Source organism: Melanostigma gelatinosum, assembly GCF_949748355.1.
Source record: "Melanostigma gelatinosum genome assembly, chromosome: 19".
Classification (NCBI taxonomy): domain Eukaryota; kingdom Metazoa; phylum Chordata; class Actinopteri; order Perciformes; family Zoarcidae; genus Melanostigma; species Melanostigma gelatinosum.
The window spans coordinates 18455616-18483407 of NC_136652.1; the positions used below are offsets into that span (position 1 = coordinate 18455616).

Here is a 27792-nt window from a genome sequence, read left to right on the forward strand (position 1 = left end):
GTAGTACGAAGATGGAGGTCAGCGGCTGCGTCGGCATTTGACTGGCCTGCACAGTGCTCGGGGGCAGTCGGAAGGGAATATTACTCATAAATGGAAAAGATCAAATAGTGGCATTTAGCAAACCGCAGAGAAATGGTGTCACGCAGGACCCTCTTCTTCCAGCTCTCCCCGGGCTATGAGGATGGTGTCCTGTCAGCATTGTAATTTATTTCTCACACAGCTTACGGCTGGGCAATCACACCATATAGCCTACTTTACTTTGGTCTCTTGCCATAATCTCCCATTACGGTCATGCACATGGAGAGCATGCGTTCACCGAGCAAAAGGTATGAATGTAGGTATCCGCCTGTGGGCCTCCAAGAGACTGAGGCAGAATTGCTCCCTCTGAATTGTAAATTCCTGAATTGTTTGATGTGGTAAACAGATGTTCAAGATGGTGAGAGAACAGCTGCCACCTTATCAGTGGCTGATAATTCTTGCCACTGGTGCCTCTCGTCGGGAATGATGTCCGGTTGTCGAGTTTGGCCTCGCGGTGCCTCTAGAGCTTCTAATCGAGGAGAGAATATGAACTGTCACACGTGTGTTTGATTGTTAAAAGTGGCTGCTGATTTCCGTGACAACACCTCTACACCTCCGGTTGGGTTTGGAGCAATGGGCAGGACTTTTTCATACCAACATACCCCCCCCCCCCCCCCCCCCCCCCGCCCCAACCATTTGGAATATTTGAAGGAGGTAATTCAGACGGAGGATGATTCACTGAGCGACAATGTGACAGATGCAGCTCTATTCTTCAGGATGAATGTGCGAATGATGCAACCGGAGAGGATCAGAGAGAGCGAGTGGTGTAAAACCCAGCAGCTCAGACGGAGCGCAGGCTTTCCTGCTCACTCCAGTTCCAGCCCTTCTCACTTATTTTTTTATTAACCCCACTACTGCTGCAACTACATTATGTCTCTGGATATTAGGCACAACATCTCTGCGGACCGGTCAGAAAATGACATGTCATTAAATATGATACACCGTCCTTATGCCATCATCGAAGAGAGGGCCATTTTCCTCTTGAGGGAAATGGAGGATGGTGTGGACCGGGTACTTTTTTGACGAACAGGCCTAATGCACAACAAACCGCCGTCCCTCAGCATCCACGCGCACCTCTGGTCTGCGGTTGTCGCCCCTCAAAGCTGCGTTTATCAGTGGCCGTTCGCCGTGCGATGTTTACTGCCTTGTACTGTCTCTGCATGAAGTGCCACTTTGACCTTTCAGCACTCACTGCTGATGTTCCTATGAAGTGAACGCCTCCCTTTATGGATAGCCTACCTGGGCTGAGAGTGGTCTTTCCACGTCGGCTCAACAGCCTTTCAAAGCTCTAACGTCAGTAGTAACGACATGTTCTCGTGAAGGACGGTGCTTTAGATAAGAGGTGACATACATTGGCTATGTGTCATTCCCCACTATTATACACTCGGTTTTATTCCCAGAAAGCGCTTCATGTTCCTTTGACTGTAACTTAAGATATTTCCCACGACTTCGGGGTTCTCGAGAGGTTAAATTACTTGGTTCCAGCAAGTACAGGATGAAGAAGTCAAGCGGCAAAGGACAGTACAGTTGTTTGGTGCTGAGATACGTCCGTCCCTGTAGAGTCACGGTCTGCTCGCCTGCGGCAGCATGGCCTGCCCACTCTCGGCTGCTGCACTGGGATCCTCTCTGCGTCTATTGATTCCTGCCTGTCCGCCCACCAGAGGATCCGATGCCAGTCAACATGATGAGTCCACATATTTAGAGAGCGGAGGGTATCAGCAGACCAAACTCTGATTGGCGTAATTGAGAGTGATAGGGATCAGTTCGAGCCAGGTTACGATTGATTAGGTGTGTGTGTGTGTGTGTGTGTGTGTGTGTGTGTGTGTGTGTGTGTAAACTGATAGAGAGCTCAATGGAGACGGGTCAATAGAAATTATAAGCATTTTAACAAGCATCAGACTGTGACACCAAGAGTCAGGATCTGATATGGATTGATGCCAAGGCCTTATTTTAGCTTATGGAAATGAATAAAACACAGTGAACAAGTAGAAAATAACTTCATATTTAGATTACATGATTTGCTTTTTAGGTTTAACGTGTAATGCATATCATGGTACCAAGAGACACATCAACACATCTAATAGTGGAGATATGGACACCCCGGCCTTTGTGGTCCAAGGCTGGAGCAAATCTTGATAGCGTGTATGGCCAGAGGGTGTCTGAGCCTGCTCAAGCATCAAAATAACACTATTTATTAAACCACCTTTGCGATAGTGTCAGGCACTTGGACCCCAATATACCTGAGAGCAACTCTAGAAACAACACGTGTTTCTTTGACTTTAATTTAGGATTTTTACATCTACTTCCTGAAAATGTCTTTCAGTCTCACGGCTCTTATTACTATTCTCACTGTGGCTGCATGCACAGTTATTATGACTAATACTGCTATCACTACATATTTTCATGAATGACTGGGTGCACCGTTACTTCTTCTACTACCTCTCCTTGCAAAGACACGTTTTACAGTAACCAGCCGGTGCGTCTGACTTGAATTTCTTTTCCCAGCCTACGCATCATTTTAAAACAGAGATATCTTTATGAGCCAATTTACATTGAACTGGTGTAACTTTGGCATCTCATCATTAATTTTCTCCTTCTACGATAGCACCGCTCTCCATCATTACACTTGGATGTGGAGTGGTGCTCAATCAAGCCTCAGGATGTTAATAAAATATGCTGGTTACCAAGATGAGATTAATAATCGCAAGGAGTCAAGTGTAATTTCCAGCCCCACCGGGATGAGCGCGTGCAGCCCACGTCACACCCATTGGAGGCGGATCGCTCCGCGGCGCCTGCCTATCAGGGCGGTCGCAGGGGCGGCTGCCATGGTGCCGATGCAATTGAAGGAAGCTTGGCACGGTGCACCGCACGATAAGGTTTCTGCACCGCCGTGGACAGCACTGGGGGATTGTGGGGGAGCGCTTATCAGTCTGTGTCAGGGTCTGTCAGCATCAGTCCTGTTTACTCCTCAGGTGTGCTGGCTGCTGGCTGACTGCTCAGCCAAGCATTCTTCATATCAGCCAGCTGAGAGCTAACCGGGAGCGCAAACAAAAGCACCCACTGCTGCCGCAGACCAAACCCTTCGTATTACTTCCTCTTTCTATATATAGATCTCGTTTTCACAAAGTTTATAGTTACATTCCCCGCTTCTCGCCGCCTCGCATCTTTTTCACTGAGTAACCTCTACACCACTCTCTATTCACCTGTCTTGGAGTGGAAATGTAGTGAATCATCCCTTAACAGGATACACACCCGACTATAAAAAGCCTAGATTCAGCCCAGCACATGTTGCCTTTTTTTCCAGTCAAGTGGGGGAGCTTTATCCCCATTAAGTGTATTTCCTCTAGTTGCAGTTCACAAAATCTGGTTTCCGAAAGGGGCCTCGGTCCACGGAGGGAAAGTGAGAGAGCAAGACAGAGAAAGGGCCGACGTGAATATATCAATTCTGCTGTTGTATCTAATCGTCGCATCCATGGCTGTGTGTGTGTGCCGAGACAAAGAGACAGACAGAGAGAGAGGTGAGAGAGAAAAAGTTCAACGTGGGATTTGAGAGAGACTGCCAAAATGTCGCAGGTGGAAATGTCAGCAGTGAGGTGAAGAGGAGTCAAACTGAGCGAGAGCAGGAGGTTGAAACCATAATTAGTGTCTGTGAGCCACTGCGAGCGAGCCCTGTGTGATGTCACGGGCTCCATGTCCTCTGTATCCGCCGCTGAGGACAAGCGTGGGGGATCGGCTCGTGCTGACCTCCGACCTTTCTGGGGAACATGCTGTACTCGCTTCTGTTTCACTGCTGCACAGCCTCCAGCCTCCTGCGCCGGCTGTATCGGCTGAAGTGACCTCATCACTATTTGAGGGGTCACACTCTTGCCTGCTGTGACTGTCGATGTGTTTGTGTGCCCCCCCCCCCCTCCTCCCTTTGCAGCGTGCATCTCTTTTATCTCCAGCAGAGCAAGAGCAGCTGCTGCATGACTGACAGTAAAACCAGACTGCTGTAGCAAACACCGTCTGCCTGACCATCTTGCCAGGAAATCAATGTAACACTGGAGCAAATCAGAGCAAACATATGAGAAGTGGCACTGTGCATTCCTTTTTTTTTCTGTGAGGCAGATGACCGTGGTGCGTGTCATGCTGTTTTTCTCCTCACTGTGGTATCGCGGGGAGACAGGCAGCCAACCACTGTGAAGGAGTGTGCTTGGGAATGACAAACACCCACTTGATCTCATGAACCTGCATGACAAATGGTTCTCAGAGCCATGGACATGGCCAGCGCCATGAGAGATGGAAAGGCTGAGGAATTCAGACAGCTCACACAAACAGAGTGGAAGTCACAAAATTGACTGGAATAATCCAGGTCTGGTGTCATTCTGGTGTAACAAGTTTATTTGGAAAGACACTCTCAAACAAGGCAATTTCTTAAGCATTAAAAAAAAACAATATGTAGGAAAATATATATGAATTTATACAAAGTAGAGATAGAAAAATCAATAGATCGAAGGAATAAAAGTCAGACCGTGGTATGTCCTGGAAGTTTATCCCGGTGCAAGAGGAGACGAACACACGGTCATATACTGAGAGAAGTGCTAGCTAGCTAACGGGACCAACTGACTGAAGTAACGTTAGCTTGCTAACACAGGAGGTGCTTAGTGGGATATCATCGACACGTCTAACCCGACAGACGACAAATAGTGATGTAAACTGGGAGGATGAAACTCAATTACAGACACAGAACACAGAACAACACGGAACCTCAATTACAAAGTGTCATGGCGCTAACTTGAGCCTTAATCACCAAAAACGCTGGTTAGCTTAGCATAATTGGATATTTTCCTCTCATTTTGCATGAATACTGAAATAAAATAAAAAATAATTAACACAATTAATCAAATTCATATCCACATTTACTGTATTGCAGGTAGGTTGAATATATTGCTTCTGTTTTTGAAGGTAAGCAGCTCGTAATGCTGCAGTGACCTTACTTTGACACCGATTGCTTATGATTGGATGGTGCCGCAGATATTTTCCCTGCAAACGATTTTCACATTACTGGTCTTAAGCAAAGACATCTTTAATTGTGCAATACCATTTTGTAAATCACCACTGAAACCCGCCAGTTGTTATGATGTTAGGGAGATCTTTAAATATAAATGTATTATTGGCTTGAAGTGGTGAAACTCAATCCAGTACAGACAGTAAACAGACCTAAGAGGTCTTGTGGGGGTGTAACACAGAAGCAGATTAGAGAGGAGCAGTAAAACGTCCAAATTAATCATTTGACACGGGAGTGAAATAAAAAAAAATGTGGTGTAAATACACAGGTTTCCGTGGCAGTTGTTCCACGAGTATCTGGCACACACCGTGCCAGGATCTGCTGATTGTGTTAGTAATGCGCCATGTTTAACAGATGGGACAAAATGGAGGGAATAGCGCGGCGCTTCTGCGTCTGACCCAGTGATGTATTTCAACAGGAAAAGCCGTCAGGGAGACTGGGCAGAAATACCATCCAACTGGTGCTGAAAATAAGCAGGCTCGTCTGTCTGCCTGGTGTAATTCTCACAGTGTTCAGCCTCTCATGAAATGATTAACTCCGCAATCCTCTCTTGCTCCCATTCTTTCTCCTGATCAGTCGAGCAAAACATGAAGTATGTAAATGGTCTCCCAGCTCATCTGTCATTTAAAGAAGAGGCTGTCTGATTCCACCTGGCTGGGAGATGCACACTTTTCTGCATTCATCATAGTCTCTGCCCCCGCGCGCCCCACCGACAGAAACAACTGGACAAAGCTTACTTTGTGCTTTGAATGAACGTTGCACTGGGGCATGGCTGTCATAGCAAATCACATGTTACACCCAGCATGCTTCTGTCCCCCTGCTCAAAGAACAGCAAGACCTCCCTCCATTTATCCATACAGTCTCTCTCAAACTCCACAGTGCGGGAAATCAAATCAGGCATTTCTACTCAGAATACACAGTGTGTTCTTCATTATGTATCTGGTGCACGCCATTTAGTGGCCTCATTTAGAGTAGCTGATCGTATATTACCATCTGTGCAATGTATGGCAATGAGAAAGAGCAAACCGAAGGGATAATGTGTGTTCCTCATTGTAGACTTAACATGCGTTCAAAATGAACATGTGCTAGAGCTGCAGGGCATCTTAATGGGAGAATACAGTCAGTGTACACAAGTACTATCTGGGCTACAAATAGATATGCTGACATTCTGCTGTCTTTTTATCAATTCATAAATGTCAGAGAGGATCACCGTTGGGCAATGACAAAAGGTTCAGTGGGATCTCAAAGTCTTTTTGTGATTTAAAGGGAAGCATCCCAGGTAGGTTTCCCCTCTCCACTCAACATCTCTTTGATCATTTGGGTTAGTCTTCACCTCTTCCTCTACTTCAGCCTTTTCATATCAATCACTGCTTCGTGTGCACTTCATTTAAGCTGCTTCGGGGCAAACTAGCAACACAAAACCCTCCCCAGAGGTGCGTATGCTGATGGACCCTGACACAGTGGTGCATTTGGTTCATGCATTTGGTTTCGCGCCCTGGAGGTTGCTGCCTGAGCAGAACAGAACTACATTATACAGAAGAATACAATTTTTATAAGGCCTGAAACGATGACCGCTCCTTGATAGCTGTATTTAAGCTCCTCATCTGCATCACTGAAACTCAAGCTTCAGAGCAATAGCTTTAGGGATGATGAAGTAGCCACTATAAGTGGCACATTAACAATACAACCACAATTTATTGTGTGTAAAAATAAATCTGGATTGCAGTGGCGGCTGGTGGAACATGTTCTAGGTAGGGCCATCCTATCAATTTCAGCAAACATCCCAGTATGATTTAATGCAAAAAAATGTAAGGATCAAACACGCATTATTACTTGGCAGTTAAATATTTAACATGTATTCCAACACGAAAACAATCAGTAAATAACACTTATATAATATAATATAACATGTTTATTTATTTACATGTTGATGCCTCCATGACCAAGTTAAGCAGATGAGACTGAGGACAACTATGTAGAATAAAAGATGTTCACTTTGTCTAATATGTAGCTTGACAGAGTTCTCATGTGTGTCCTGGTGTTCTCATGTTTCCTTACCTCCTCATCCCTCACTCCCTACCCTGGTGTTCTCATGTTTCCTTACCTCCTCATCCCTCACTCCCGTAACTGTCCGTGCTGGATCCGTCCCCGTTGTTTTAAAAAGGTAAATAAATGATTAGCATGACGTCATCCAGCTAGCCAAACCTGTCTGGTGTACAGTACAGAAGCTTCGCATGTACTGCTTCCCTTTCCCGCGAGTCTGCTGTCTGATTGTGAGGTCAGGCTGATCTGATATCAGCTCTTTGGCTGCAGAATCTCCTCAAAGTTCTCCTCTCAAACGGGTCTTGGAGGAGGAGTGCTCGCCTGTAGAGACTTCTCCTGACGAGAACGCGCAGCGAGGGGGGCCTGATCGTTCTGGCCCACAGCTGAATCTATTTGAGGGCGCTGATTGGCTAAATTGTATGTCACTCATTTATATCTTGAATCAGCAATTGGCTAAACTGCTTCATAGACCCGTCTCTTTTGGGCCAAAACGATCAGGCCCCCCAAGCTGCTTGCACACAGGCAGAGAGGACGAGCAGAGAGCACACAGGCAGAGAGGACGAGCAGGAAAAGCATATATTTAGCATATATAGCATATATTTTACACACATTACTGGGTACATTCCACAGTTCAAAAACACAAATATTGACAATTTGTATAATTTATGATTATTATCATATTTTTTTTTTGTGGCTCATGGTGGGGCCATGCCCCATGGCCCTCTACTGACCAGCCACCACTGCCGGATTGTATGCTTAGCACCATGTCGTGTTTCCTGTTGCCTGAGAACAGAAATACTTCTGTTAGCTTCTGCTCATGGCCCCAAGAGTGGTTTGCTAAATGTTTCATTTGGGTAATTGTGCACATTATACACGTAAGGAAACAGGATACCTCTAAATACCTCTATTAGCAAAACATGAATAATTCAGAAGCTCTGGAACTTGGGGCTGTTATTTATAATGAAGATATAATGAAGGGCGACAACATGGAGTTTATGATTTATGAGTGCTGGGGTCAGGGGTACAGTGTCATTGCATCGCTCCTCACCTCAGTTGTTGCCACTTAATTATGCTCATGACACGTGCGCCTCGCATGAGCTGGGCCCGACTGGCCGGCTCATCTTAGGGGAGGTCGCAACTTCATTACGCTGTCCGAGATCAGTGTGGGAGCCTGCTCAAACAAGCTAAGACCAATTATTTTGATTAATTCGATACACCCTTCCCAACCCGATTCTGCACGGAGCATCTGCTTAGGCTCAAGGAAATGATGATGTACGAGGCCAGAGAGAGAGAGAGAGAGAGAGAGAGAGAGAGAGAGAGAGAGAGAGAGAGAGAGAGAGAGAGAGAGAGAGAGAGAGAGAGAGAGAGAGAGAGAGAGAGAGAGAGAGAGAGAGAGAGAGAGAGAGAGAGAGAGAGAGAGAGAGAGAGAGAGAGAGACTGCAGTTTGGTGTGAGAGAGCTGGAGTTTTACTGGTCGATAAGGATGATAGTTTATATTTTCTGTCTCATCATTTTTAGCCATGTTATGTTATATATGGCATGACGATATAGATGTGGGTCAACGACTAGTTGATGGATTGGTTCAGGCCTTCATTTTCCCCTCTGGGTGAAAATGATTTTATTTAATTAACTTTTCATCTTCAGCTAAGGCCCTGATCAGATCAAAATGTGTCCAATACTTTGATTTATGACCAAGTATACATTCAAAACTAATGAAATTGCCAGTGGTGGAAGAAGTATTCAGATCGGTTACTTCATTCAAAGTAGCAAAAACCACACGGTAGAAATACTCTGTTACAAGTAAAAGTCCTACATTCAAAAGCATTCTTAAATGTAAGTACATAAGTATTAGAATCAAGATATATACTAAAATGATCCATAAAATGATGATAAAAGACAGAATGATCCATTTCTGAATCATTTCTATTCTATTATTTGATTGTACTTGTTGATGCATTCATGTGTACATTACTTTAATGCTGCTGGTAAAGGAGTTGCTCTGTCTATAATAGAATGTAGAAGTTTAAAGTAGAATAAAATAGAAATACTTGAGTTAAGAACAAGCACCTAAACATTGTACAGTGGACCAGTTGAACTCTGAACGATACCACCTGATTTCTAACAATTGCTTCAGTTTGGTGTATAACTAAAAAAAAGAAGCTCACTCCAAACCTGAACAGTATGGACTCACTTTATTAATTCATATCGGTATAATAACTATGATAGCATTGAGACTAATTGTCCAAAGAAACAGTAGTATGGTCATTCGCAGATCAAAGAACAGGAGTCATGATGGATACAACAGCAAGTTCTGCAACACAAAATACAGAAACACCTTTATTTTTCCCACTATAGTTAATCAATGATTATGATGAATAATATACAGTATAAATATGAAGTCAGACATTTCGCTCTCAGAATCAAACGAATTTAACAGCTGCAGCCAGTAATTACAAAAAGGTGGATAACAATCTAATAACCGGCTGTAAAAAGGATCCGTTATGTTTAATACACTCGGCTGATTCACGCGCTACAATTAGACTGATCAAAGCCGGGTCAGATAAAAGAAGAAGTTTGACTTTTAGTGGAGAAACTCATGTATTTAATGGATTTCGGGGGCTTTTCTGCAGGGGGCCACGCAAAAGCACCAAGTTTTTAGATGAAACCCTTTTACAGCTCATCTCATTCCATCCTTCCTACATTTCCCAGAGCGCTTAGTGACAAACCACTAAAGCAGGGCTGCCAGGTGAACCATGAGGCGTGGCCGTGATTACAGCAATACCCCTCATCTTAGTCAAAACACAGGAAGTCTTTGTTGGTTGCATTGCATTGTGGTCTATGGAGGCCACTTGAAGTCGAAAAAGAGTCCGTCTCTTCTAACAGTTGATTCCTTCGTGCGATTGTTCAAAGTTGGTGCAAAATGGCAGCTTTAGGAAGAAGCCCTTGCTGTTTGATTAAGAGAGACGCGCACCAAAACATGACATTCACGTACAATATCTCCATTGTAGTTGCTGTAAGTACGAGGGGGACACATTGTGTACATTTACAATCGTGTTATAAGATTTTAAGATTTTTTTTTTTGGCCCTCCAAGGTAAAGACAATGAACACATCAAAACATTTTGCCACAAGTTTACCCTGAGATGATATCGGCGCATTGCACATCCAACAATCATGTGAAAAGGGGGGGGGGGGGGGGGGGGGGGGGTCGAAAAAGTAGTAAAGTTGGGCACAACTTGCTGGTGTTGTTCAATTTAAAGCCCATTTCTGACTCTCTTCTGCTGCATTTAGTGACAGTTCAACTGCACAAGGAGCACCGTGGGCCTGTGTGATGACAACCACCTCAACAAGGGTCAGGTAGTTGTACTTCTGGGGATATTTAATACACAACCGCCACAAAACAGGTGCAAAATCATTCGTTGAACACCTGCGTGAACAAGTGAGGGGCGCACCGTGTAGTTTATGCCGCAAGTGATTTGACTGATTTTAAGGCCATTACACGTTTTGGACGTTAAAGCTGCTTCATGCGGAAGATTAAACTAGATTTTGACAGAATGAATGTTGTAGGAAACAGTGGTTGTTTTAAGTTATTCCATGTTTGATGTGTACAATGTCTGGAAAGCATCAAGAAAGACTGGAAGAGAGCTGCGTCAGCAACATCCTCGTCAATCAAATTAAAAAGGAGAAAACAAAAAAAAACTGCAGCGCCTGGAAAATACCAGAGTGAACCTCCAAATCTCTTTACATCTTTTTCTGAGATTTTCTGGAATTGCATATTGATGTATCACACTACCAGTAAGGGATTTAGGAGGTTCTACAGGTAGCAGCGTTAACAACCAAGTGCGCGTCAAGCGAGTGCGGTTTATTCTCGTCCACAGGTTGAACAGTCTGAAACCTGGAGGTTTACAAAAGGCACTAATTGTGGAGACAATTAAAACATCTGGCGTCAAGTTTGTGCAGAGATGTTTTGCGCCGCATGGGTTATATCGTTTGTCAGCTTCAGATTACGTCGCAGCGATAAAACGGGTGTTTCTACTGACCCGCAACGGGTAATTTCACTGGTTATACTAATACAACCAGATAATTTGTTTTATAATCTGTGACCTTCTATGGACTGAGAAGATTGGTAACAAATAAAAGTGAGCACACATTCAACTGGATCTATTGGATGAAGTCAGCACATCATCTTCTACTGAAGACCGCGTTTAGGCTTCTGGTTCCTTTTAGAAACGTGCATTTTGATATTAACAGCGCGAGAGGTTAAAGGTGAGTAGGTAGTGTTGTTGAGCGAGCGGTGCTGTAATGTCTGTGTGATAAGAGGTCACGATGATTAGTGCTTTTACTGTACCAGAGTATTTCTACACTGTCGTATTAGACATACCTTCAAAGGAGGCAAAGAGAGCGAAACAGCCCTTGTCCAGTAGATCCACCAAAAACCTCTTAACGTTTTAATGTTTATATTATTATGATAAAGTTAGAGTTGCTCTTCTACTCCTTCTTTCCTCCGTTGTTCTCTAGTTTCTCTAGTAGACAAGAGAGTGAGTAGAGTTGGGATGTGAACCTCTCTGGGCGGGACGATTGCTCCAGCAGAGCAGAGTGTACAGTCAGGAAGCTGGACCTCTCATGTCACCCCCCTGTCCCACAATGGTGCACAGAAGGAATAAACACAATATAGAACAGAATGCAGTAGAAAAGAGTCTTCCTGCCCTGTACTTTCCTTCTATTTTGACCACCTCTCCGGATTTGGAGGGAGAGAGCTTAGTATCATAAAAGGCCGACAAGAAACTGTCAGAAAAACATCTGAAATAACAGTTGAGTAAGAGATTTGTAAATACAAAAGAAAGAAAGATTTGCAAAAACGAACCCTATCTTGTCTTTATGAGACAAAAGGAAGAAGAGACCGGAATGGACTATTTCATTCAAGTAGGTTTTGAATACGTTTATTTAAAGCTGTCTCCGGGGTGGTCCCACGTTCAAAGGGTCTGTAGGGGGAAAAAGTGTGTTTGTCTCTGTGTAAATACCTGACTCAATCAGAGAAGAGAGGTTTCTGTACATGTTTTTACAAAGCTGCCAGCCTGTGAACCCGTTGAATTCAATTTACACACACAGTTAGAGAGAGAGGGAGGGAGAGAGAGAGAGATGGTCTTTTGCATTTATTTTTACAGAGATATAATATTTGGAGTGAAGCACAGTGACGTAAACAGAGAGGTGGCCACCACTCTCTCTCGAGTGTGTGTGTGTGTGTTTTGTGTGTGCGTCCATGTGCGTGTGTGTATCAACTATGTACGGTACATGACAGAATGTCAAACAAACTGTCGTAGAACAGAGCCAACCTGAATACTCGTGAATGAATTCATCTTTAGTTCATATGAAACTGAAAAGGGATTTATGATTCATGATGCATTGCTGGTGATGTCTGTTGCAAAGGTCCTTGCTGATGTTTGATTGAATGTTTTTACAGCTTGTTCAAATATTTGAAATCATTGTCAGATGATCTATCCCAGCTTGTTTAAAGTGCTGGAGACAGAGAGGAGGATGTCCCACTCAGCACTTTAGTGGGGTACACTAACAATTCAACATATAAAAGTAAATTCGCTGGAGGACAGCAAATGTTTTCTGTGGGTCTGGAGGAGCTTTCTAGAGTCTGAGAAAAAATGACTAAAGTATCATTGCTTGATTATCTTTCATAGTTTGAAAGTTGCAGGCCTTTAGCAGCCAGTGAGGGTCAAATGAACAGAAGCTATTGAATTGCATTTTGCAAGTATAGTAACCAAACTGGGGATTTAAAGTCTGGATTTTTCTGCATGTGCTTCATCCCTTTGACAATTATTTTACATTTTTTGTCTCCAAAACTTTAGGGAAGTGCAGTGCAGAATTATGACCATATTGACAATGAACAGGAATACATTTATATCAAATGAAGCAGGATTTAATCATTTTAACAGTTAATTTAGTATTTATTTAGTGTGGCAAATTATAATGCAGCCCAATGCTGGGCAATAATTCATGAAAAGTGAAATTAAGGTACTATGGCATGGAATTAGGTTTTATTAAAAATACTAACTCATCATTGTAGCCTGATATATAAAATAAATGTGAAAAAAAGCATATTCAATTATTATGATTGTTATATAAAATTGATTGTCATTCATAATATATATATATCAATCGCTTTGTAGTATGTATTAGAGTAATTGATGAATCAACATTTCTGTGATTTATACAATATTCAGTATACGGTCTGTACATCGGTCAGGCTTTTTGTTGCCACGGCGACCGAGTTGCGTTACCATTTAAGATCCGGCGGAAACAACGCTAAAATAATGGAGAGGTGCAAACTCACAGAAATAAAATGTCAATGTGAACAGTGCTCTTCTTCTTTTATGTTTGAGAATATAAAAATACACAACTCTTTTTATTTAAACAAAACCTTTTCATCTCTGGAACCGGAAACGGAACCGGTAGCGATGGGAACGGAAACCAAATATGTAAACAAACGTCACGCTTGTTATCTAGCAACAGTTTTAGTTAACCTAACAGACTAAAACACACACACAACGGTGGACAAAACGCTAAAAAGATGTTCAAAAATACTTTTCAGAGCGGATTCTTGTCTATCTTATACAGCATCGGGAGCAAACCGCTTCAGATTTGGGATAAAAAGGTGAGATATGAACCGAATATAGCCGTGTTAGCTAGCCGTGCTAAAGCTAACTGGCGGTACGTGTTTTGGGCTTAAAGCTTTAGCTGTATTATAACTGCCGTCTCTCTGTTGGAGTGTGCTTTGGATGCAGTGTTGAAACAGCCGAGTGAGCTTCTGTTAGGGAACGTTTCATATGAAGCTTCCATTGAACATGTGATAGGTGGGGTTAATCTGCTTCAGCAAAAAAGTATAAACACATGAATTCCCTGTTTAGTTATTACGATGATGATTTTCAATGATTTTACGGACTTGTGGTGTTGATGAAACATGGAAATGTTGGTCCAAGAGGCTTTTTTGTAGAGCACATTGAGCTTAACTCAATTTCAAATCAATACAGGCTTATGGTGTGAGCTGTTTTTCCAAAAAGACGACAAATAAAAACAAAAGGACACAAACTCAATGGGGTTCTGCCACAGCTCCTTTACCAGTGAGATACAGCTTTCTCCATGTAAGTTAAAGCTCATGATATTTCTGTGTGTTCACAGGTGAGTAATGGTCACATCAAGAGAATCACGGACGCTGACATCCGCTCCTCGGTGTTGGAGGTGGAGGGGACAAACGTCTGGTGAGTTTACGTTTAACTGATTCTTCAGCTTGGCTCAACCTATTACAAGCACTCGTCACCCTCCTTCATCTCCCTTGTCTTTCTGTTTCATCTACTCCCTGCAGTACCACGTATATAACGTGTCCCGCAGACCCCAAGAAGACATTGGGCATCAAGCTTCCTTTTCTTGTTATGATAATCAAGAATCTCAAGAAGCATTTCACCTTTGAAGTCGAGGTAGGGTAGGCATTCCTGCAGATGCAGACGACTTCCATGTCTTGGTGTCAGAACAAACAAATCTGTGACGCATATGGGTTTGTTCCTTGAAGTCACCAGATTCATGCTTCCTTCCCATCTTTGAAAAAAACAAAAAACGTTTAGGTGTTAGATGATAAAAACGTTCGCCGGCGGTTTCGGGTAAGCACCTACGCAAGCAGGACACGAGTGAATCCGTTCAGCTGCACCATGCCTATGAGGCTGGACGATGGCTGGAACCAAATCCAGTTTAACCTGTCGGACTTCACCAGGAGGGCCTACGGGACAAACTACATCGAGACGCTGCGTGTACAGGTTAGTGCACGGACACGGACGAGGAACCAGCCGTCTCCAGATGCACTTGTGTGACTGTAGCTCCTCATTTCTGATGCTAACTTCTGAACCGTTTTCCTCTCAGATCCACGCCAACTGTAGAATACGCAGAGTTTATTTCTCAGACCGACTGTACTCGGAGGACGAGCTCCCTGCTGAGTTTAAACTCTACCTGCCTGTCCAGAACCAGAAAGCTAAGGTGAAACGTCACACACACACACACACACACACACACACACAGCATATAACCGCACAATTAATAGGGGAATGAATCTTTTGGTATCTCATGATTCAATTAAATTTCTATTCTTCGGGTCACGATTCAAAACGATTCCAGATTCAACATCAATCCTCAATTCAGTACGTTAGGGTGCTAATTTCAGGATCCACTGTGCACTAATACTGTAAATGCGGTGTGGCAAATAATGGCTTTAAGGCAGAATACAATGTGTGTGAGATTATGAAATGCTTGCCTTTGAAAAGGTTATATCAACCTGCAAACACACAAATGCAAAATGTGACATTCATTCATGCTAAACTTACACTAATAAACACTTTTTATAAAAAAGTTTAGTATTTCTCAATTCTCATTGACTTCAAAAATATAATGATCAAGTTATACAACAAATGAACGTAAACACCTCGGTTGCTCTGTTGCTGCTACTGTGGAAATGTTACACTGATGTTATTGAAGTAATATATAGAATACACATCACAGTGATGCTACTTATGGATCTTTAGAAGTTTGTCTAACACTTGTTTGTTTGTGTGTGTTTGTTTCTTGCAGCAGTAGAGATGCTGGTCCTGCTCTATTCCACCAGACCTGTCATGGAGTTCAGCCGTATTATTTTCTGTGTTTATTAGTGTGACTTTGTGATTTGTAAATTTTGAGTGCCGTCTTCTGTTGCTTTCTGCAAAATAAAGTTTTTTTATGGACTATTATCTGCCCTCAAAGTTTTCAATGCTAACTGTAATGGTTTAAAGATGATATCAGTTTTTTAGGAACAATAGTTTGTGCCACGCATTCTACAGCAGCCATGTTACATGCCCTAGAAAAGATCATAACCAGTAAATTTAGGATACTCTACTGTTAACCTCTAATAAAATGAAGGCTCAATAGACGGGTCCATTCGTCATATAAAACAATTCAACTTAAAGATGCATCGTCAGCATTACATACCATTCCAAGAGCAGACAGCGCAGTAATAATGTGGAAACAGCAAGTGCTACAAAGAGACGAACTGGGAGATGCAACAAATCCTCAGAAGAACTCCGACGGTCTCATCTGAAGCTTCTCGTGTTAAACTCTATTTTACTTTTTCAAGAAATCTCACAACATAAAGACAAATAAAAGTAAACTTAATTGAGTCAATATAAGATTCATACAAATGAAAATAATGTTATTTGAGTTGTGTCACCATGGTTGTGTCTACCATTGAATGTGTCCAGTATGTTCTTATACCGACTGATTTTATATCTGAAAATATACTCAAAACATTTAGAATTCAATTTATTTTTACAGTAGGCACTTCAATTTCATTAAGGAATGCCAACACAGTATTCTTGATGAATGGTGTTACAGTATTAACCTGAAATGTGCTCAATGAGGAAAGAACAGAGTCATCATGATCAGTCAACTGTCACTCTGCATTTGGAAAGCAGTTCACAACATAGAAAAGTAAAATGACACAGTATCTCACTTTTATATGGTGATATCCTTTTTGGCAACTTTTAAATCAGGTCAAACCAAGAAAGAGTCTTTAGAATTTAAATGCTGTTTGAAGCTCTCATTACCTCTGCAAAAAAAACCCATAACAGTAAGCCAAACTTATAGGTCAACAAGCAAATCACAAAACATACAAATTATTTCAACAAAACATACCTTCCTTGCATGATTGACATTACTTTAAAAAAAAAATTCTAATCTATTGCTTTAGTCAACAGCATGCAATTCTTTAATTAAAGTGCAAAAACATTCATTGGTACAAATCAGTAAATCAACTATTGCATTAAATAATTGATTTAAGACAAAACTAATTGTAATTTGGCACAACATAAATAAAGACACTCACCGACAAATAAAATGATACAAGTACAAAATAAACCATCTGACAAGTCAAATGACACGCGTGTAGCATGTACCGTTACACTCGGGGCTTGCATTGATGTTGTTTGAGACAGAAGAGAGGCTGCCTGCAGGTCCACAACTTTACAAATAAAGGTCACAAAAACTTCAGAGGAATACTCACCAGGTACTGAGGAGAGAAATACAAATATCAGACACAGAACTTTTTTTTCTAAAAATCTTTTTATTTCGGCACATTTATGATTTAGCCGTCTACTTCCTGCAAGCCAGCACCTCACAACTGTCAGCTAACAACCGTCCACAACAGGCCGCTTCATGTACAGACATGAAGTAAAACCTGCACAGGATTTGAAGTTGAAGTAGCAGATATGTAGACTTTACCTCGTGGAAGAAGGCAGATATCAGGAAGACTGCAATTTGAGCCAGAAACTTGTTGACTCCCTTCCTCAACACTGGCTTATAGAAGTGTCTGTAACACACACACACACACACACACACACACACACACACACACACACACACACACACACACACACACACACAAACGATTAGGCACTCGACAAATCACACTGGTCTCTAGAATGTGGCGGAAAAAAACCCCAAATAAATGGCGGCCCACACCTTGATTTCTTTTGGATTTTATTTCACAAAGAGAACCTGAAGCCGACACGGTTTCAACGCCGAATGAGTAAAAGTTTGGTGCTCACCTCAGACACCACTTGTGAACCGGAATATTCCAGTTGGACCAGAAATATGTGACGGACTCAGAGTTCCTGAAATGAACAACAATTGCAGTTTGAGAATTGGACTTCCAAGATAATTGGTTGTTCTGAATGATGACGACATAGTTTAATGAATACGCTTTCATTCCTGTGACGTGTGACACATGATCCACTTAAATTTAGAGGAATCACAGCTGACGATATGTGAACTTGCTGCTTTACCCTCGTCATCAAATGGCTCAACATGTTGAAAATGTGACGGCGTTTCTTTCCAGGTGTGCACACTGTATTTGTGTGCGCACGTAATCATGTGTGATGTTGACGTTCCTTCAACTCACCACCAGTCTTTGTAGAACTCTCTGTCTCCAAACTGCATCAGCTCTGCCACAAAGTTCATAGTAGAGTGGAAAAACCAATAGAAGAATATTAACCATATCAGATGGTTAGGGACCTGGGAGAGGAAGAGGAGGAGAAGAAGAGGGTCACGGGAGATGTTAGGAGAAGTGTCTCGATGGTTTAGGTCACACCATGGTTGCGATGTGGCTACCTCTCCTCTAATACACATGTGAGACAGTTAAGTGGTAAAAGTGGTGTTTTTTTCATTATAGGGTTATGACAGGATACAATTGTGTGTCCAGTGTAACTACAGAACCTCATGATACTCACAGCTAACTTTAGGAGGCGCTCCACCATCCTAGAAAAGTCCATTTCCTGTAAGAGACACAATGACAACTTTCTTATTGACAACGTCAAGACAAAGGGGCAACGATCACTGGCTTCTTGCATCCTGAGATCCCCTTATCGTCATACACAATGAAGTGCAGTCGTGTGTGTGTGTGTACACACCTGGAATGGTTTCATTGAGTTCTGTATGGTGGGAACCATCCACTGGAAGACACAAATGAAAATTGCTTTGATTTAATAGGCAAATATTTCCACGACTTTCTGTTGAACCTTGTGTTTCAATGTGTGTGTGTGTGGGAGCCTGCTCAAACAAGCTAAGACCAATTATTTTGATTAATTCGATACACCCTTCCCAACCCGATTCTGCACGGAGCATCTGCTTAGGCTCAAGGAAATGATGATGTACGAGGCCACAGAGAGAGAGAGAGAGAGAGAGAGAGAGAGAGAGAGAGAGAGAGAGAGAGAGAGAGAGAGAGAGAGAGAGAGAGAGAGAGAGAGAGAACACAAAATCACCGTGGCTGATTGTGGCCAAATATAATTCAGATGAACTGAGCTTATTAAGAGGTAAAAGGGATGAGAATGTACAGGTAAGAGGTTTATCAGTGTTAATAAATGCTGCGGCCTCCCCTCTGCAAACTCTATCAGAGAGGGGCCAGGGGGGCCTTCAATCGTCCAAATTGACTTCCTCACACGCAGGCAGAGAAATCCTCTGTGCCTTCGAGTGATGGAGATATTACATCTACTCCTTTCTGGGAATGAGTGCTGCTTTTATGAGCGTATTTCTCAGCAGTTGATGGGGAACATAATGGACGGGTGTCCTCTTACGGCGCTGGTGTTATGCAGAATTAACAGTGATGCTTCAGAATAGGTTCTGATGAGGCATTCTTGTCGACTTTGTCTGGTGAAACACTGTAGAAATCAGAAAAAAAGAGGCACAGAACTGCAGTGACAATGGGTCCAAATGCCATTATTACTTGTGAATTACACCAGAGCTCATTTTAGCAGCAACGCAATCTTAAATGGGGTTATGAGAACATCATCACCACTGAGCTTTATAAAGTAATGGATTTAAATGGAACTCACTGCCAGCTTTAATGAAGCATGAAAAGCATTCCCAGTTTACACAGACAGGGGGGGAGTGAGAGGGAGGGGTGCAATGATAAAACAGGAAGGTGCCTGTTGTACGTTTGTGAAATAGAGGGCCATTGAGGTTAGATGTCTGTTTTTTCCTCATTTTATTTGAATGAGCAGGATCATAAAGGTCTGGGTTGGCTTCAGCTAAGAGGGACTGAGAGTGTCGGGATGTTGAGGTTGAAGGCTTTACATGAATGGAAGATGAAACCAAAATGAAGTCTTGTCACGTTCTTTGTAATTTGTTGTACTTTTTCATTATTCGTCATAATAATGTTCGTTAACTTCACACTCGTGGACTCAGGGGGGTGGGCAAGGAGAGTGCCCCCATGTTTGAAAGAAATGCATCTTTCAAACATCCTCTTGGATGCCCTTATGGTAGATGAAACATAATGGGTGCCCTCAAATGGAGAAAACATGATGCAGTGCCATATAGGCTGCCCTACATGCTAGAAAACCTTCTGCGCGCTGGTGCCCTTTTTATTCTTCCGACAGCCTGAGTCGGCCACTGAACAAATGGATACATTCATCGTAAAGCTTTTCATGCCTGTCATATCCCAGAGGTTTGTTTCATCACTGGTATATGCAGACAAAATCCTCAACATTCATCACAGAGTTATGTGTAATCTCAAGTAATCCACAGATCTTGTGTTGCTATCCACATGAGGGATTGTCTGGCAGAACAAATGGGGGGGGGGGGGGAGAAACCAAAGTTTTACAAGTAGGATTGAAAAAATAGGATTGGAAAAATCTTTCCAATCCTAAAAACTAGATGAGATAAATATATCTCGAGTTAAGTTAGACTGAGGTAGGTAGCCTTGATTTCATAAAATCCTGTTTGTGCCTGTGTTTCTGTTTGACTGTCTGTGTGTACGCTGGAGTGCACTCCGAGCTATAAATTCACGCTTTTGTGGGCGCCCGGGTGCATCCATTTGTTGTGCTTGCTAATGAAGCTGAGGGATGAGAAGAAAGAAACCTTGTTTACTCAAAGGAGACAACAACAGCTCAATCACTTACCTGATCTGAATGCTTAATTGGTATCATTGTTAAACTGGGGACAACCATAAGAAGACCGGTTTCCTGATTTGCATAACAGAACAGAGATGATAACTGACGCTGCATGTGCCCTGACGACAAGGAGCTTCAATCCCTGTTGGCTAGATTTATAGTTAGCTTACCCTCTGAGCAGAAAGCATTTCATCTGATTAGTTTTCTGTGTAGAGAAGACAAACACATGCGTACACATATCTCATATTTAATGTGCCTAGGCGTCTTCACCATCTGGGAATCAAACCCATAACTGTCGTTGCAAACACTGCAAAATCCAGAAGCGCCATCTGGACCACTTTGCTGTGGATCCATAAACCCCATCAACCCTCTGTGAATCTGCTGCAGTGGACACCGGCTCATCTGAACTAATCCATTGATCAGAACAGAGTCTGTGATATTGCCTTCTGTTGAGTGCCGTGACAGGTGCCATCTGATGCGCGCGCATACATTAGCTGGGCCACGCGGCACAGGCTTAAGTGAAATGTCACTTTTTACAGTGTGCGTGATTGCATATGCCTCTCCGAATGACACCGACCCAGACAGAACTCGCCGGAGGCTTCTCTGGTAAGATATTAATTTCACTCAGATGTGCTCAGTGGGCCTGAGTGCATGAGCGGACGAGTGCACGCAGTCACACCGCTGCAACCTCAGTTCGAGCCCCTGCTTGAGATTTCATTATCGCTATGACTTCATTGCCATTACTGCTCCGTTGGCAGCCCAATCGGGAATGAAATGTCACTTTCCCTTGTTATTTGCATGCTGATTATAACATGTGTGTGCATGGTTCTGTGCCTATACATCATGTACACACTCACCAAAACACACTCACACATGCACACACAGGTTACGGACATGACTGCTCTTGATGGGTAAAGTCAGACGGTAGTTATACATGTGTGAAATGTGACAGGCAGCCAATTTTACACCCCGCTCTGTGATCAAACAAATCAATTTTATGGTCACTATGTCTCTATGCAGAACTGACACTTTTCTGGCTGAAACAGTAAATGTGATTCATGAGCCAACCTGTTATCAACGTTGCGTCCGACCCTAATGGAGACCACTCGGGTAAAGGTCACTCCAAAAGAGGTTGACATTTTGGGAAATACACTTATTTGCGTTACGCTGACGGATGAGAACATTTCATATCTGTGCGATAAATATGGAACTACAGCCGGCATGTGGTTAGCTTAGCTTAGCATTAAGACTACGGACAGAAGTCATACTCGCAAGCAGCTCAAAAGCTCACCGATAGAGTGCTGCAGGGATGACACATTTTCATAGCTAACGTTAGGCTACAAACAACCTACGCCGCTGTCGCATGCGAGCGAGTATACACACCAACGCTGTAGAGGCAGACTTGTTGGAGTGATGACGTTTTGCAGTCTCATTTCGCCACTTGTCAGCAACCGCCTATTTTAAGACACGTAAAAGTTTGGAAAATCACGAGAGGGGTATCTACTGACGTATTTCATATCGTAGAACAAAACTTTAAAATCTCTTCAGCTTGTGTCACCACAGACCTTATTTCAGGCATCTAACCAAAACCCTGTTCAAAAAGCCCACTGAATTTAAGATGAGGCAACCGGAAGTGCAACGATGCATACTCCTTTCCAGGTGTTAGGACTCATTGTTACGGCACTCTATTCACTGTGCTAATTAGTGAGCTTCAAAGGCGCTAGTCGTCGCTGGCTGTTTCTTCATGTTTCCAGACTTTATGCTAAGCTAAGCTTACCATCTCTGCGCTGTAGCTTCCTATTCACCAAACAGACGTCTGAGTATATTTTGATCTTTTCATCTAACGCTCTGCAAGAAAGCATTTCCCAAAATGCCAAAACGATTTCTTTAAGGATCTCACACTCTTAACATCCTGTTTTGCAACTAAGACGTCTTCAGCTTCCGGTGTAATTACCAATCTCTACAAAAGATGCAATGAGATCCCTGTTTATTTTCAAACCCTATGGGAACCGCACGTATATTTTTATTTCTTCATTCATATGCAGGCATTCAAAGCAGCCCCTCGGCAGTATTAGTTTGAACCAGAGGAAGCTATATTATATCCATAAATTGGCCCAGATGGGAGTGTCTTTGAAGACTTTGATTCATCAGGAGAGTAGGACAGGAGGGCTGAGGGGGCAGATCTTAGGTTTCTTATTGATATGCTCATTACTGTCAGTTCTACCAACCATAGATGGTTCTCGCCGAAGAAGCTCACTCCAGCAACTCCAAATTGGCATGTATGAAACACGAAAATAGATTTTATCTATTACCTTGCCTCTGCGGTGTGTATTTTGCATGTCATTACCCAGCCCCTATGCATCAGGCATCGGAAGCCATTACAACAGAGAGTGGGAGGAAAACTATACCCTCAAACTCTATCTTTTCTATGAAGTAATTTGTAGCGATGGTGTTTCAGTCAGGCCTCTGACAGTGGCCCGGAATATTGAAGAGTTTGTGTCATTCTTCAGTGTCAAGTGTTGTGTATGTGTGTACCTGTGTGTACTTGTACCACCTGAATACAAATGGTCTATTATGGATATAGAGAGCACTGAAAGACAGCACTTGATTTTCCCGCAGCTCAACGGCCAAGAAAGGAACATTTACTGCTACACTTACTGAACCAAGATCGCTGGATGTGAACAAAAGGCCGTTTCCACGTATTTGTTAAAGTACGCACTGTACTGTGAGTTCAGCAGGCTGGATCTCAGAGCCGAGCAAGGACACGAATTGATTGATCGTTTCATCCAGAGCTCCTCGGCTTAAAGTCCTCGCATCATGAGTAATTGGTTAGCAAACGATTTGAATGCAAACATTGGCGGTTGCTGTTGAGTCTGTTCACCAGGGTGGGTAATTATTCAACAGCATGAACTTAAATACACTGTTGTCGTCTGCTTCAAAAAGGGGGAGCGCTTCAATCAGGCCACAACCGCTCTTATTCGTGTTGAGTCTCATTTTGCTGGTGTAGGCTAGCATTCCAGCATGGAAATACAGTTTGCTTTCTGGGGCCCGATGGGGACCACATCTCATTTTTTCGTCCCTGGGCAATCCAGCCCTGCTACTGTCAAGGTGGCATTTTGCTTAAAGCTTGCTGTCAAGCCTGCTGTCATAGAGATACTGTGATACTCTTTTAAATAAGAGGAGAACAGTGGCAAAATATGTTCTTCCACAACTGTATTATTGCGCCTGCACATAACATTGATATTCCGTTGAGTGTAACCATCAGTTTATCTCTTAATTTTCATCATGTACAAAATATACAGCCCTTTGTCACAAGCATGTCTCAAAGGAATTTAAAGGCGCTCAATATGTAACTCAAAGCATATCTATTGCTTCCATATGCCTCTCAACATAGCGAAGGCCGACCCTGGTTATGAAAGCAAAGCACAAAGAACCTCGGATTGCAACGCACATGAGAGAGCGACATCGTTCTCTGCTCAGGTAACCACTTCATTTTAACTTTTGTTTGCTACTAATGCTCTGAATCCCACATACTATAACCTTCAGAGAGAAAGAGCCTATCTTGATTTACTGATAGATACGGAACAAAAGGAAGCAATTAGAATGCAGCAACATAAAACAGCAATACAGTAAGCACAGCAACTTACAGAATCCTAAAAAAGCTACCATAACCGAGTTTATATCTTAACCTGGTTTCTATATGCTGTCTAAACAAAGTCTCAAACTGGACGGCACTAGGGTCTGTCATATGAGTACAGTGATAATTAATGTGTTTAATTTGGGAGGTTTTGAGGGTTTCCACCAGAATTTAATTGCAACAGGATTTGGTGCCAGTAGATGAGCAACTGGGGAGGAAAATGCTCTGCTGCTTGCAGATTTTCTTCTTGATTCAGCAAGCTAACAGCATCCTGCAACTGGAGCACATGACAGAGCAGATGAAGGATGAAGAGGCTGAATGATTGGGAAAAAGAGCCCATGTAATGATTAACTGCGCAGCATAATGTCAACAGGAACACTTTAAGGAGATTGGATTTTAATCTCCCTGAATTGGAGTGACTGTGAAAGGATGTCAGAACAGATGCAATTTGGTCAAAACATCAAATAAATGTCTAATTTGTACTTGATGTTTAGGCATAAGCGTTGGAAAAAGTTAATTCCAGGAGTCTAACAGAGAGGTTGCGAAGACATGGGAGACTTTTTCCTGAGGTCAACATATGGATCCAGTTTTGCAATATTTTTGAGCTGAAGGAATCAAAGTTTCTATCCCAAAAAAATACATAAAATACAATTCTTGCACACTGATATTACACAGTAAGTTCTGTTTTGGCCATGAGCGATGGAGAGGTGATAAATACCTCAGGTTTGTCATTTATTAACTTGAGAAAATGTTGGTCCATCCATTTCTTGACGATCATGGAGAATCGATCGTCTGTTGAGAACGTTAGGATGAAAATAAATGTACAACTTTGTTTCACCTGCATAAAAATGGAAGGAGATATTGGGATGGCTGATAATGTGACCGAAGGGGACATATGGTTTGAAAACAACATTGGCCCGAGGATGGACCTTTGAGGCACGCCACAAGACACTGAGTGGACAGAAAAGCCCCCCAGCTCATACCAAAAAATGCAAAATGATGCCCGCAGCAATTGATGCAACAACTGACATCTCAGGCCCAATGCCCATGTCCACATGTGTACTGTTAGCATAACAACGGAGACTGATGTATGTCAGTTTGAGAGAATGTCACTTACAAGATTTTCATGGGAGTTTGTTATAGTTTCAAGAGTTGGTGAGTCTGTCTCCCACTTGCTCAGGAGTCATCAATCCACAAGAGCTGTATCTTGGACCTTTGGTTAATCTCTCCACTATCCTGCTCTGTCAGGATAAGTAACAATACTAAGTCTTCATTTGCCTCCTCTTGCCGCTCGACTCCCTCATAAATAAACCAATTAACTTGAGCAGCACTTGGTGTGTGAAGGAGACATAAGCTGCCCCACACACACATATAAATATTCACAGGGAAGCACACACCTGGATGTGCACATGTACTCGGAGATATTCATCCCGAAGACACATACACTCACATATTCTTGCCCGCTTACTCCTCCTTTCCTTCCATACTGTCAGGTTGTGTGCAGGTCCAGATGAATACAAATCAGCCCTCTCCTCTCTGCCTTGGTTTAGGGGATTGCTGCTCGGTAAATAACCAGAAACAATGTGCGAGCAAATGGAAGTAGAGATATCACAAAGGACCAACAGATACGGGGATGGACAGTTTGGGCAGCTCTCCCATGACAGCATGAGTCATCAGTGGGAGGAAGATGTGCTGGAAATCCACCTTCAACCGGGCTTTATTTCAGAGATGATCATTCTTATCAAACATCTGTGGTTCTTACCGTATGAACTCGCACGAATACCCAAACTGCTAATCAGCCAGTGCCGTGATAGTCCAGTGTTATTAGATAATTAAGAAAACATGATTTAAAGGGAAGAGAGAAATACACGAGTAAGGGTCAAACAAGTGCAGTTTTTTTGTGATGCTGGTGTTATTGCTAAAGGGATGGCGATGCCAGTCTTTCAGTTCACCCCTTTGGTCCAGACTGAGATTGTTCTGGAATTTAGTCGAGACATTCTTGATCCCCAGAGACCAGGACTTTAGCGATCCCTGCCTTTTTCAGTGGGCAATATATATCAATTATATTGAATTTCCTGAACACACCAGACCGTTCTAACTGTTGTGATATTTGACATCATCATGTACATTTGCTGATGATTATTTACCACACATCAACCAGCCTTGCAGTGACATCTTCTATATGGATCGGTGCAACATTTTGTACCGACATTCGTTATTCACCCTTCCCCTGCGAGGCAACCTCGGGGTGAGGTTTGTGACTTTGGTGATTCCCTAACTTTTCAACAAACGCCAATATCAAGTAAAAACCTGCCTCAGCTAAGCTTTGTGTTCAGTGCAAATTAGCGAAGGTTAGTATGCTAATTTGGTGGGGAATGCTCCCATAGTGCAAGTGAATACAGCATCATGTGTAGTGTTGGTTCAATGAGCCTGGCTCTTCCTCAAACCAATTACCTAATTAGGGCCAGATCATATAAGGTCCTGGTGGCTCATGATCACTCTTTTGGCCCCTGTCTCTATGGTGGCTGGTATTATTTGATTTTTCAGGTATGTAGTTTAAGGGATCACTGAACAAGTCAGGCTTTTTACTGCATACTTAGTTGACTGCCTTCTACTAGATTTGATTGGCTGACTAATATTGTGTTGGCACCCCATTTCTGTCCTGCCTACCTTTTGAGAGCCAATGCCCCAATACCAGATGTGGTTTGATGAATGAAGACAGCACCATATTTACGGTTTTAGATGATGAAGGGTTATCTTGTGGTTTTAGATTTTGCATTAAATTGTAATTATTTATTTATTTATTTATTTATTTATTTATTTATTTATTTATTTATTTATTTATTTATTTATTTATTTATTTATTTATTTATTTATTTATTTATTTATTTATTTATTTATTTATTTATTTATTTATTTATTTTTCAGGGACAATGCACACCAATCAACAGTTACACTGTAAGTGAGCCAGAGTTAGCCAGAGAGGCTAATTTCCATCTGCTGTCCCCGGCCAGATGTTTCAAGGCAGCCTAAAATAACAAAATCTCAAATTGAAACTGAGTTAAAATTCATAGAGAAACAGACAGCAACATACAGACAAAACCGAAACACAGCAAAAGAAAAGTGTACGACATTAAAGCAGAGCACACATAACAGGTTTTCAGCATAATAATGATATATTTATCCCTTTTATTGGTTTCAGTCATCTTCATTTGGTTATTCATATTCTTTCCTCCCAGCAGCTCCAGTTGATTTTTTAAAATAATTTCAATAAAACCTTTGATTCGTTCTGAAAACACGTCAGTCAGCAACAAGTCTGTGTACCTTTATCAAATAAAAATAAATAAAAAAGGTTCTTAAGAGACTATTCCCTGCTGTGTAAATTCCCCAAGTGCTGTTGTTTTGGTGTTGCTTAATTCAGATGTTGAACATGGTACACATTATACCCTCCAAAAATCAGCATGTTGCCATTGTGATTATGTTAGCATGCCGACATTAGCAATCAGCTAAAATCATAATGGTGT

At 42.3% G+C, this 27792-nt stretch overlaps 2 protein-coding genes and 1 long non-coding RNA gene across 4 annotated transcripts in view; 2 read left to right on the plus strand and 1 right to left on the minus strand.

Moving 5' to 3' along the window:
* The window catches only part of rps29 (ribosomal protein S29), a 47349-nt gene that overhangs the window by 6184 nt on the left and 13373 nt on the right, over positions 1-27792 (plus strand). The gene's annotated exons all lie outside the window — the stretch shown is intronic.
* Positions 13654-15937, plus strand: LOC306792896 (cilia- and flagella-associated protein 20-like). Of its 2 annotated transcripts, none has more exons than XM_079290261.1 (6): positions 13654-13829; positions 14354-14433; positions 14538-14649; positions 14794-14982; positions 15086-15199; positions 15788-15937. In XM_079290261.1, the coding sequence occupies exons 1-6, from the start codon at positions 13746-13748 to the stop codon at positions 15791-15793; spliced, it is 585 nt and encodes a 194-aa protein (XP_079146387.1). In that variant the 5' UTR covers positions 13654-13745; the 3' UTR covers positions 15794-15937. The 2 variants fall into 2 exon arrangements, with proteins under 2 accessions (XP_079146387.1, XP_079146388.1); XM_079290262.1 differs by having other exon boundaries at positions 15791-15937.
* LOC306793194 lies at positions 17468-18699 on the minus strand. Its single transcript, XR_013772869.1, has 5 exons — positions 18655-18699; positions 18475-18519; positions 18147-18259; positions 17794-17859; positions 17468-17555 (listed from the first exon to the last, which is right to left on the minus strand). It is a non-coding gene; the product is annotated as an uncharacterized lncRNA (long non-coding RNA).

Excerpts from the sequence above, each read along its gene's own strand:
- LOC306792896 (XM_079290261.1), top strand. The coding sequence starts at position 13,746 with ATGTTCAAAAATACTTTTCAGAGCGGATTCTTGTCTATCTTATACAGC. Across the intron at positions 13,830-14,353 it reads TTCAGATTTGGGATAAAAAG|GTGAGTAATGGTCACATCAA; the intron begins GTGAGATATGAA and ends GTGTGTTCACAG. Across the intron at positions 14,434-14,537 it reads GTGGAGGGGACAAACGTCTG|TACCACGTATATAACGTGTC; the intron begins GTGAGTTTACGT and ends TACTCCCTGCAG.